Genomic DNA, 13,224 nt, shown 5'->3' on the forward strand with positions numbered 1-13,224 from the left:
TGCACTCTTAGTGGTAAATTCACCATTGGAAGAATGAACCCAATGTGTAACGTCCTCACCATTATTTTCTATAAGAATTTCAATTATTTTCTCAATTAAAAATTCAGGCAAGAACAGTTTTAATTTATCCACATCTTATCTATCATTTTCATAAAAATATTGAACTTTAATATGAGGATGTAAATGAGAAAGGAAAGAGTTTACCAAAAGCTGCTCCCCATCCAACAATTGTGCTGAAAGAAGAGCTGTCCTTTGCCAATCTTCCATCGGATGTCCTATTCTGCAATTCGGCAACCACCTTTCAAACGTTTCCATGTAAGCGAATCATGGATCTTGGTTTTGACTTGCATCGGAATTAAACCACCACAATACTTAGTCTTCATGAATCGTGCCCCTAGACTATTAGAAATATGAAAGCACCGCTACAATTTGAGACTAAATGCTTCAAAAACATCTATTAGTCTTCAAATTTCAAAAACACTTATAGCTTAGTGGTTACACTAGTTTAATTTAAAAAAGTTCAAGCTGTTATTCTTTTGATCGAATAGCCTTTAGAACTCTTCTTCCGTTCACAAAGCTTTGAGTAGTGGCTGGCGAGATCACTATAGTAAAAGTAGTAGCTGCCGTAATTATTGCAAGGGGATTGTTCATGTTAGGATTTCTAGTGACAACCGTATCTAGCGGTGAGAAAAATCAAACCAAATCAATTATTCACCCAAATTAAATACGATTTGAATAAAATAGTTTGATTTAATTGGTCTATTAGATTAATTAGTCCAAAATGTTTGGTCTAATTATTTTTTTGGTGGATTCTCGGTTTTAAAATTTTTAGACTAATTCACCCAAAAAACCAAACTAATTTTTTATATATATTAATATATGTAATATTTTTCATATATATTAAGAAAAATTGATGGTAAACTTAATTAATAATATATTTAAAATATATTAGTTTATTATATGTATGTATACAAATCATAATCATAGCTATTTAATTTTAATTATATATTTATTTATAAATATGTGTTAATATGAAATTACAAGTTATACATTTTAAATGATATAACTTATATGTTAATATTATAATATATGATTAGAAATATCCAACATATTATTATGTTGTAATTATTACACCTTGGTAATAGTTCGTAACATAAAATGTTATGAATAGTTATATATATATATATAATTGATATNTATAAATATTATATATATTTAATTTATATATAAGTATTACTATAACTTATAATAAATTTTATTTATATGATTACATTTAATAACCTTATTAATTATCACTTTAGTTTTTATAACATATTGTTTATAATTAGTTATTATGTATACAAATTCTTATATAAAACATTATAACACATAAGTTGTGTCATTAATTTTATATATACCTAATAAAGTAACATATTATATATATACGAATATTTAATTTATACATAAGCATTATGTAACTTATAATAAACATTTTTTATATGATTACACTTAATAATTTTATTAGTTATCTTCTTAATTTTTATAATATATTGTTTATAATTAGTTATTATTTATACAAACTTTGATATAAAAATTAAAATATTATAACATATAAGTTGTATCATTAATTTCATATATATAATAAAGTAATGTAGTATACATATACATATATAATTTTTACATAATTAATATATTTTATAATTGTAGATGAAGTTTATAAGTTTTAATATTATAATTTGTAGAAAAAATGATAAAATTTTGATTCATTGATCCAAAACTAAACCGATCAAACTAATTTGACGTGTGGTTGATTTAATTTTTTTTTATATTTGATTATTTTTTAAAAATAAACAATCTATTTAATCTTTAGATATGACATATCAAATCATTCAATCTACTTATTTACTCACCTCTAATCATATCAATATTTATTCCGTTTCCATTGGTGTTTAGAATAAAGAGAGTTGCTCCGTTAGGTGCATTTTCGTTAGTTTTAAGATGCGCAAGTTGAGATTGAAGAATTGTGACTGCTTTGTTATATTATGGATACTTTTTCCAAAGCAAATGTGGCAACAAGCGGAGCAACCCCATGCCAAAAGAAATCTAGGTGGGTCCTTTAGGGATACCTTTCAGCTACAGGAAAGGAAGAACAGCATTTTGATGTTTTTTAGAGACCGCAAGAGTCAATTTCCATGCACCGTGAAGCGGCAGGAGGGACCATGCATATTAAAACGACAGCAAGAAACTTTGGAAGCATGAAAAACCACCATCACCAGACCGGCCGCCATGTCTGGTCCTTGTGCTCCAATAAACATCGTATGTTGTTAGAATTATACTCCTCCTTTTTTTTTTTTTTGCCTCTTTTCTTCTTTATTTTGTGGTAGAGTTGAATTTCAATTGTGTGTGGGCGTGGCCCAGCAGAATTTCGCACCCCCCAGGAATCTAGCCACTGTCACAAATCACCGCTGGCTCATTCGAGGAGGCATATTGATTCTCGAAAGTCACTAAGTTTTTATCCTTCCTGGGCGCCGCGTCCAGTTATCACACCATAGCTGTCAATAGGTTTGGCTTCTGTTTAAGCGTTTTTATTTTTTGATTGTGACCCCCAACGCCTTTCCATTCCCTTGTTATTGGCAGAATTTGATTAAAATTTTCAAAACCAGACAAGACAGGGTAGTGTATCACCTGTCCTCATTTCTCCGTACATCGCATCACCATTACCGTATTGCTATTACTTGCTACTAATAAAATCCTCAAGGCCAAAGCCCAAACAGAGGACAAAGAACACGACACTGCAGAGTTCAAAACAAAGCTCTCTTTCCTCCTTTCATTGTCTGTTACTGTGTGTGTTTGAGAACTCTGATACAAAGTGACAGAGAGAAAAGAGAGTTATTCTGGCTTCACTTTCCTTGCTATCTTCCCCTCTTTTGCTTTCTAACTTCTTTTCTTGGGCTACGAAAAGAAAAAGGAAAGGAAATCATTCCTGTACCAAGCAATGTTTAAGTGCTATCCTCTCAACTTTCTCTTTGTAGATATCGCTTTGGCTAGCCTTGATGCTCTCCTCGCATTTATTGCCTTCTTTCAGGTCTGTTTTGTGCACCCTTTTGCTTCTAATGTTTATGTTTTCTTTTGCTAATGCATTTGGATTCTGTGATGGCATAATTAGTTTATATATGGGTTTTTATTTTTTTTCGCAACATGTAATTCTTTCCAAGGGAATTTAGTGATGTTTGCTTGGTTGGGGAATCTGGGTCCTGCTTTTTTACAGAGAAAATGTCAGGAAAACATATAAAAATGTAGAGTCGTGCATGCATCACTTGAAACTTTCACTTTAAAAAATTCTGAATTTGTTTTGAGTAGATTTCAGTATCTGGACAGATTGAATAGCTAATCATGGTCCAGAATTTTTATGGGAGAAGGAGAGAAGAGAAAAATGCTAGACATGGGCCTCCTTCCTAATATATTATGTTAAACCTTTTCATTTGCTTTTTTTTTTTTTAATTTGTATTGGTGAGGATTTTGGCTCTTATTTCTGTTAAAATATCTGAAATCTCCGCCTATGTTGGGTTTCAAGCATGGTTTCAAATGGAATGGCGGTGAAAAGTGAGCCAATATAAAATTATTACCTGAAAGGCTTATGCCCCAAGGGTTCATGTTGACACATTGGGGCGTAAGCCTTTCAGGTACTACCTTTATAGATTTTAAAAGAATCATAACCAAAATCATAAAACTTAAAATTTTGATAAATCATTATCATGAACTTGAGTTAATTATGTCACATACCTTACAAAGTACCACAAAACTAGAAGTATCTCAATAAATAATTAAGGAGACAAGTCCATATTTATAGTTTGATTTTCTTGATTATATATATCAGAAATGTTTTTCTTGACATATCTTAGCCTTCTTTTCTAACCAGCTTTCTAGGATTCACCTGCGGAATCAACAAGTTGGGTGGACACGGCAAAAAGTAAGTGAAATCTTCTAAATATTTCCCTAGTCTTTTCTGGTTTGTTCTGTCTGTGCCTGTGCAAGTGGTTCTCCATTGGTGCCCCTTGGCCAAAATTCAGGTTTCCAATTCCTATAGTACATAAGAGAAACTCTTACGTGTACTTGAGTGCAAGACTGTGGATTTGATAGGTGTATGTGACATCATAGTATTTCATGACAGTTCTTTAATGCAACGATCAGCATAAACAAGGTGCTGTGGTTTTTTGGGAAATATAGTTCTTGATAAGTAGTTAGAACGCTTAAAACTCATAATTAAAGTGCAAAGATGCAATCGATATTAATCAAAATATACTGTCTTGTCAAATGCCAATCAGATGAAAAGTGGAATTTGGTTGATGTAGAATGAAATTCTGAAATAAAGTTGCTGTTGATAAGAAGCAGGAAACAAGGAAATCTTGTGTATAATGAAAACAAAAATCTGATCCCTTTTGGTAATAATATGCTTTACATGTGAACATGGCTTCCTTGATATTGCCTTTATGTCGAAAAAGGGGAACCAAATAAAGATAAAGCTTGCCACTCCATAAAAGAAAAAAGGTTCCCAGATGCGAATTCTCTTCAGTTAAGTCAACTGACAGAAAGGGAAAATATTACCATGTCGTATAAGCCAGAGCATTGTTTACCTATTGTAATATTGGTTTCTTTGACCAGTTCCCTTTATCCCTATATCTTACTAGAAATTAGAAATGTTTTTTGCCTTGCGTGTCTAGACATCTGATTGATCTTAATTGTCTTCCATATTCTCTCTGTTCTTATTCATCTTGTCATAGTCAATTCCATCAACTTGTTTCCTTTTCTGGCCTCCTTTATCATAATAGAAAGCTGGAACTTCCATTAATTTTATGATTATGCACTTTTTATGTTTTTAATGTATTGTATAGCTTATTTTTCACATCTTCTGATTTGTGATTGTTGTGTAAAAGCAAAGATACTCTGACTACTATGTTTATAATTCTTTTCATGTATTTGGCAATTTATAGTACCTTTTTTTTAAAAAAGAAATTCAGTACTACGTTTTTTGAAGGAAACAATATTGATGGAGCAAATGCTGATTGCAGGTTCTTCATCTCTTGATAGGTTCTTCTAATTCTGGTAAGAGTAAGACTCAGATGTTGAGATTCTGTGTTCTACATAATGAGGCTTTTCTGTTATCTTAGTAATTAAATTTAAAGTAGCATGGTTCTACTTGGAATAGATATCTAGTATTGTAGATATGATATTTCATTTATAGCTCTGAAGCCACAATATCAAGTGTTACTTTTTCTTGAAGTAGAAGCGACTTATCAATTGATATATGCAGGAGTTCTTTTAAGATTAAGAATATGAATTTACAGGATGGTTGTTATGAATAACTATAATCCTTAATATGGGCTAGCATATGCTGTAATGCAAATTATTGGGTTGCTTAGATAGATTTGATTTGTTGGTCTCCAACCAGGTTTCTGTAGAGCTAATCTTCCATGGTGAACCTAACAATCTCTCAAGCTCCAATCTCCAAAATCCACTTTATGCCTTCTTCTTCATTTTGCAAAATAGGAATCTTTCATCCTTGGTCTTCCTAACAGTTTCTCATGCTCCCCTTTATTCTCTTTTCTATTTTTTTTCTCTCTATCACAAAATAGCATTCTTTCATCGGCTTCAGCCCTTATTACAGCCAACTTAAGTCTTTTGTCATGTTTCCCTCAGTCCAACCATGTTCTTCATTTAATTAGTGAGACACAATTTGCAGGTCTTCCAAAGTTGGAAGCTCATTCTTAGTACTACAGATGCATTACATCACTCAATCAAGGACATTTTGTGCTTGTTTCCTCATGCTTTCTCTAATACCTCTATCTAGAAACTAGAAATGTGTAATTAGTAATTCATCCATTCCCTTATGTGCCATTATTATCTGCATTGTCAAGCATTTTCTGACTTATCTATGCACTTGATTCCTATCCTATCCCTTGTCCATACCAAATAAAACTCTTCTAACACTTTCTGACCTAAATGTTCAGTATTGGGTGCTCCTGCTTTTCCTGTTCTTCTGCAATGTTAATGTCAGATCCTCCTATTTAATTCATTCTCATTTCTTTCATTCATTAATTACTTGAAGCTGAAGTTTAGAGCCATTCACATTTTCTTAGCTACCACTGACAAAAGAGCAGCATTGTGAATGTAAAATCATCTCTCTCTCTCTCTCTCTTTCTTTCTCCTTTATTTTCCTGAATTAATAACAAGTTTTCTGCTTCATGCTCTTCAATCCTGTGAAGAGGACTTTATCCTATGCTTTTATGTGGAAACCCTTCTTGAGAAATTTGTTACCTTCAAAGTAATCTAAAGAAATCCTAAACCAATTCCTTGGTGCTGAAAGAGTGGTTTTAAAATGTTCAAGTGGGTCTGAATATCTTCTGCATCTGATACTTATTATTCGGATTTGTTTGTCTTATGACAGGTTGTGTCATTTATTTTTTGTGCATGGTTGTTGCCACATGCCAAAGGTGGCTTTGCTGGTTTCATGTGTGTGGCTTTGTTCTCATGGGTATGTTTCTCTTGAGTATATTTGCCTTTAGTAATTGTTTCTAGAGCCTCTTAATGAGGCATGCCTGTGGTCTAATGGTGAAAACTTTGCTGCAGCCTTCCCCAAGATTCTGTTTTTGGCTGCATTTCTTTTACTCCTATCTTTCTGGTAAGTCTGACCATATCTCAACAACTTTCTTCATTTAATTATTGATCATGTAAAATATTTGCCTTTCAACATTGAATTCTAAATTCTATATGCTTAAACGATTTTTAGTATTTGATGATTTATGGTTGATTAGAGCTTCTTGTACTGTCAGGATCTTTTAAAAATTAAGATAAGGTTCTTTCAACTTGAACATTATACAGTTACTATCCTACATATATTATAAATCATTAATCAAGTCAATGTTCAATACTCTCGCAATCTCAAATTGAAAGCTATAGTTTCCATTTTGGTAGTTACAAAATTTTGTCCCTCTATGTTGAGGTGAAGCTACCCTATTATATTATAAGGGACAATGTTGTCTAGTAGTAGTTTATGTGGCGCCTTCCTACTTCAAAAATATGATTGTGTATAAATAACCCCATCCATTGGATAAGGAGAAAATGGTTTAGGTAAAGCTCTTGAGTGGTCACAACATATTTATTTTGTTCTGCTTATGCAAATTCCTTCTCCCTGTCTTACATTGCTTTCCCACCATGCTAGTTCATTTGACCTATTCTTTCTTGAATGCCACATAAGCTGATCTAATGCACATCAGTAGACTACGAAGGCATTATGTAGTTTTTTCAATAGTTAATGGTGGTTCTAAAATTAAAATGAAAATTGACAAAGATAACTTCATATGTTCTGCAGAATGTTAGTGTTCAACATAGAACAAGTTGGGCATTAGATGTCAAATGCAAATCAATAATATATTTTCAATATGCTCTCTTGTTGAGTTTACGTGATAAATTGGGAAATATCATGGTATTATCACTCATGGCTTACGAATCGTATTTCTGTAATCTTCAAAAGAATTTATGGAGGATATGCTAGTAAGTTTTTTGCATATGAGACATTTTTCCTAGAAGTAGTGTATTGTAATTTATAAGGTACGTATATGCTTTTATGGGCAATGATTTTATAGGGTCGACCTTTGCCATCAGGCAAATGATGAAGAGGAAGATGAAGAAATCAGTAGTCAGCAGGCATTGCTGGACAGTTCAAAGAGCAAGGCTGGCTTGTCAAACAAGGATGCCCGTTGGAAATGTTGCTCATTCCAAGGCATTCATGTTGGTAGCAGACAAAAATTTGTTATTGTGGTATGAGGAAGAGCAATGTCAGTTTTCATCAATAATTGTACAAATAGTTTCTATTTAAGATTCAATCTTATCGACAATGGAGTTATTTTATTTTTCTTTTCGTTCTTCTTCCTCCAGATCATTATGCTCAACCTCATCTTGATGATCTCCTTTGCTGCAATAATGTGGATTGGCACAAGGAAGAATCCTAGTGATTCTGTCATAGTTGCTCGGGTATGGAACACATTACTTCCTAATTGCATATGGTGATTATAACATTAAAATATCCCTTGATATTTTTCCATATCAAGTCCTTTACATTTGATATTTATTGGAAGTTGCAAATATGCTGTACAACTTATTGTCATGCTAGTTTATGGTGTTTGATCAAACAATAAGGTCTTAACTTCTAATGAAGTGGAAGAAACCTCAGTTTATTATTACATTGCTGAAGGGGGTTCAGAAAGTGCAACATTATGACAAAAAGGGCCCATGGTATATTTGAGTATTCAGCACTTATCGCTGCAATAGTTTGTTTGATAGGCCATGTGATATCTTATAGTATATTTTGCTAAAATTGATTGACTGTCTTTTTCCAAATGTTTATTGTGTTTTTGGTTGTTATTCTCCAAAAAAATTTTCCAATTCAATATGGTAAATATGATTGTAAATTTTTGTGACAAATAACCCAAGGCTTGGCTCTGGATCACCTTGTCACAACTCTTTCCAGCTGTGGTTTAACCAACTGCCATCAGTTGTGGTTAAGCTTGTTTAATGGTATATATTGTTAAGTTCCATGGTATGACTAATACCTTAGCTTAGTTGCTGTTGTTTGAGAGAATTAAATGTGATTCCCTTGATTTGTATATTGGGTTATCAATTTTTCTTTATTGTATCTTCCATATGCTAATAGATACCTACCCAGATATCCATTTTTAACAGTTTTAGTTTGTGCATTGACCCTGATGCTTTCAGTGGCATCAGAGCAAATGGTGTTCTCTCAAGACTGAAATTATTGATGTGGAATTTTCTATTTGTTATGATTCATTAGAACTAAATTCTATTATCAGAAAAAAAAAAAACAACTATTTTAATATTTTTGGTGAAACTAGTGGTTAGTGGTCCATAACTGCAATTCGTGTGCAGGTATATATAGATTTTTTTGCCGCATCAGTACTTATACTGGGAGGAGCTTTTGGTTGCTATGGTGAGAAATGACTTCTTCTGTTATTTTTGTCGTTGCTATGCATGATTTCAAGCTTTTCGGCTTTTATTATCTTTCTCCTTGATATATGGGTAATAGTGCATCAGTTACACATAATGTTTTTGAGAACTTTTATATAATCACAAAGTTTAACATTAAATATTACATTTATAAATTTATTCATTTTTTTGCATCATTCATTATTTTGCATTGCACATGACTCGGTTATTTTGCCAATGGGTATAAAAATTCCGATGATGGGATTTTCTCGAGAAGCTTGTAGAGACGAGTTCTCTTGAGAATCTCCCTAGGTGAGGGAAAACTTCTAGACTTCACTAAAGCATTGGGATGGTCTAGGAATGATTTTTTTCGATACAAGGTTTTCATTTCTCATAATTAAAATTGGTAAATCATGTCACCATTCCATAATTGCATCATGTGCACGATGAACAAATAAACCAAATAATGGACTTTGGGTCGTTTTTGAGTTCATATTGCTTAATTAGAATAAGATGGAAGATGCTGTCCTTTTCTTAAATAAATATTCTTAGCAACGAGTCTCCTAAAATCTTAGAGCCATGAGTTTTTTAAAAATTGCACTTATAATATGCATCATTTATGAATGGAATATTTCTAGATCAAGTCAAGTGCATAACTATACTATTCAATGCTAATTAAACTATTTTCAGAAATTGAAATTTGCTTCTAGTTTATATACATATGATAAATTGTGCTTACAATATTTAATTGATAGTTTTCATTCATGAATTTTGTCAAGAACTAGTCAACCTAAAAGTTGAAGCTTCTATTCACTAATATGCCCTCTCATGTACAAGTCTATTGGGCTGAAAGTGCAAACAAAGTATAGGGTCACCACATACCTTCTGTTGAAATTTGGCTTTTCATGAAATCCACACAATTGCTATTCGAATTCTAGGCCACTAGAACCAAAAATTTTGATAGCAATACATTGTCAAGAACCTGTAAACCTAAAACTATAAGTTTTTGGATGAGGTTTCAATAATTTAATTCACTAATAAAGTCATATCAGAAAATGTGTAGCTAATGGCATGAGAGTATAATATAGCAAAGAAAACATGTGCATGCTTGAGTATGAAGACATACCCTAAGAGGTATCAATGAGAATTTTTTATGTTTATTATGCTTTCTTTTTCTCATCTGTTGGTTGTTTGTGTCTGGAGTTATGTTTGGGAGGTGGGGGATCAGAGATAAATTAACTTTTGAGTTCATCCTATACCCTTACAAATGTGAATTGTTGAACTTTGCAATAGCTTGGGTTTTAACTCTTAATATGAAATTTTAATTTTTAAACATTCTTTTGTTCCTGCTGCTATGAGCATGTGTGTGTATATGCATGGCTTGCATTGATGCTTTGCATGTTTCCATTTGTCTGCCTAGAAGGAGCACACTTTACATGGGAAAACGTTGGAGAAGTCTGCCAATCAAGGCTTATGGAGGCTTAGGGTAATGGTAGAAAAACTTTGGGTTCATGGCTATGGTTAGAAATGCGATTAGGGGTGGTTTGAGAGGGAAGGAGTAGCTTGAAGCTAGGGTTACTGGAGTTTCTGGCAGCAGCTAGATAGGAGTTTTGTGGGAAAGAATGGAGAACATGTGGACTGAGGGTGATCAAAGGAGTCAAGAGAATAGATAACATTTAGAATTGTATAAGACAAGAAAAGCCAAAAGGTTTGAGGTTGCTTTCAGCATTGTGAAGATGAGTTAATGTGGATGCAGAAAACTAAGAACAAGAAAAAATAATGAATAGAAAAAAGACATTAAATAGAAAGTGCACAAAGTATTCCCATGCATCCATGCCTCAAAAGATCAAAATACTCAAAATCTGAATTCAGCATAAGCAAACTGCAATATGAAAGTTACATAAATATTTGGAAAGACATAACCAACTTAATGTCCAAGAAAATACAACTGAACTCCTAGAAGACTGCTATAATTATCAAACTCGTCAAAGTAATAGAATATACCTAGCCAAGTCACAATGAATTGCATGGATGGCAATTCTGCTCCCAAAAAAAAAAAAGAAAACATCTGCAATTCATAACATAATCCTAAATTGATAAATTGATATTACTTAACAAAGAATAATGAGTCAAGGTCTTCAATGGCTGCATCAAATCTTTCAAAAGAAGTTCATTATGTTACTGTTTTTGATTTATTAGTTGGGGTTTTAATTATGTGCTTTGCCTGTTTAAGGTTGATCTCTTTCTGGAACTTTTCTCTTTAATTGATTTCAGGTTTCCTTCTATTTTCTAAATTGAGGAGAGTACGATCTGAGCAAGCTTCATCAGAAATGTGGAAGGTTTGCACTTGCTAACTATTCTTTATTTAGCCGTGCTTTTGTGTATCTTTTGGGGTGAAAGATAGTCTTGATTTCTTAATGCTTAGACAGCTAAAATTACATTATCATGAACTTGGTGTTAAATGATTTCAAAAAGTTCTTGAAGTTTGTCACATTTTACAGGTGGTTGGTTTAGCAGTTGTCTCTATTTCATGTTTCACATCCAGTTCTTTAATAGTTCTTCTTACAGATATTCCTGTAAGTAGTTGATACTTAAGCCCTTGGCACGTTGTTGAGATCTTTGCTGTTTTCCTGAATTAGGCATGTACTCTTTCTTTCATGGTTAATTTTTTACTTCTGCTGGCAGCTTTTTCATCATTGGGCTCTGAAGAAAATAAATGGTGTACAAGCGCTGGTTCTTCTCATTTTGCATTATGTTTTAGGTATTCCTTCAGTCTTTTGAAGATTGAGTTATAATATGGTTTTGTTAGTGATATTTTGTCTATCATCATTTTAGGCTTCACTCAGGAGTGTTTTATTCACCTTAATATACTTTAAAGCTGAAGCAGAGTTGAAACATTTTAAAACAAATATGATATAGTACTAGATATCCTATACCCCTGGTTTAGTGTTTGTTATTTTAAAGTTGCTTAAAAAAATGTTTGATGTTTGTAATTGATAGAACAATGGTAATTACAAATCAAAGATAACAGAAATTCTGGGGTTTCAAGGAAAAGGAGATTAAGAGGAACCAGGGCAATTCTCCATTGTAGTTGTTTGCTGTAGAGTGATACAAGTATTTAATCATCAAGCACAGGAAAGCTCTTTGTTTTCATTCTAAAGTGAGAAAAGTAGGCTCCAACCAAATATAAATTACATATGCATGCAAATTATCTAGTTATTAAGCAAAGGGCATTGCAACTGTGGGCATGATATTTGACTGTTGTGCCTTGATGGCTCTCATCAAGTTTAAAGCAACTTCCTGTCCAAACTTGGAGGAGCTTAATTTGTTTTTCAGATCATTGTGAAGTCTATTGGCTGCTATCTAATGAGATACCAGGTTCCGTATTGGATGGATGTAGGATATAGGGCTTATGTTTTGGATTGCATCCAAGTTTGGAGAGTATTAACATGGCAAGTGGAGAAATTTAGTTGCAAGAAAGTATTGAATTGAAATCAATCTTTATGTTTATGGTTAGTTCTTGGCTTGATGACTTTACAATCATGCAAACAGGTTCAAGGATTGAGAATGAGGAATGACAGTTGATGTTTTAATTAATTGATTACAAAATAGCAAATAAATAACAGTAAGCAGTGATCACAAGAAAGAAGACTAAACAGGAAGAGAACAATCAGTGAACATTTAGACAAGGGATATCCATGTTTAAGTGACTATAATATCTCACTATTGCATTGACCATGAATAATAGATACTTGTTATTATTAAATTCTTGATATATTAAGATGATCAGGACATAAAAACAGAAAGCTGCTATTTATTAAACATATTGAAGAGTTCATGAACCCCTAAATTCATAGATGATGAACTTAATGTCTGCAAACCTTATACTGAACTGAACTTCAAGTACTCCTAATTCTTAGGAATTGGAGAAATTATAATTATGCCTTTGAGCCCAAAGGTACTTGTAGGCGAAGTAAAATTCTGAGATACATATGGTTTAATCGTATTATTATGTTGCTTTTAAAAATTCTCCAAGCTCCCTTCTATCAGGTATTAAATGGTTGTCTTATAAAGAATACACAAACAGATAACAATACTTATTCTCCGTGGTCGTGTCACTTTGCATTGAGTGAATTAAATATAATTTATGTATAAATTGTTTGCATTTTTAATTTATCATTTGATGAATTAATTATCATAATCATCTCCCACTCCTTCCCCCCCCCCCCCCCCCACCCCCCCCCC

At 32.6% G+C, this 13,224-nt stretch overlaps 1 protein-coding gene across 3 annotated transcripts in view; it reads left to right on the plus strand.

Annotated features, from left to right (window-relative positions):
* The window catches only part of LOC18612245 (tobamovirus multiplication protein 1), a 12,888-nt gene continuing 1,714 nt past the window's right edge, over positions 2,051-13,224 (plus strand). The window contains exons 1-12 of one of the 3 annotated variants that reach the window (XM_018114267.1): positions 2,051-2,295; positions 3,012-3,064; positions 3,899-3,949; positions 5,049-5,082; positions 6,425-6,511; positions 6,607-6,658; positions 7,623-7,797; positions 7,915-8,010; positions 8,923-8,983; positions 11,254-11,318; positions 11,481-11,555; positions 11,665-11,740. In XM_018114267.1, the coding sequence (XP_017969756.1) occupies positions 2,172-2,295; positions 3,012-3,064; positions 3,899-3,949; positions 5,049-5,082; positions 6,425-6,511; positions 6,607-6,658; positions 7,623-7,797; positions 7,915-8,010; positions 8,923-8,983; positions 11,254-11,318; positions 11,481-11,555; positions 11,665-11,740 (949 nt within the window). In that variant the 5' untranslated portion in view covers positions 2,051-2,171. Of the gene's footprint in view, positions 2,296-2,322; positions 3,065-3,898; positions 3,950-5,048; positions 5,083-6,424; positions 6,512-6,606; positions 6,659-7,622; positions 7,798-7,914; positions 8,011-8,922; positions 8,984-11,253; positions 11,319-11,480; positions 11,556-11,664; positions 11,741-13,224 lie in introns of those variants that run through there. The other 2 variants (XM_018114268.1, XM_007048935.2) reach the window with 2 other exon arrangements.

Source organism: Theobroma cacao, chromosome 1 (genome assembly GCF_000208745.1).
Source record: "Theobroma cacao cultivar B97-61/B2 chromosome 1, Criollo_cocoa_genome_V2, whole genome shotgun sequence".
Lineage (NCBI taxonomy): Eukaryota > Viridiplantae > Streptophyta > Magnoliopsida > Malvales > Malvaceae > Theobroma > Theobroma cacao.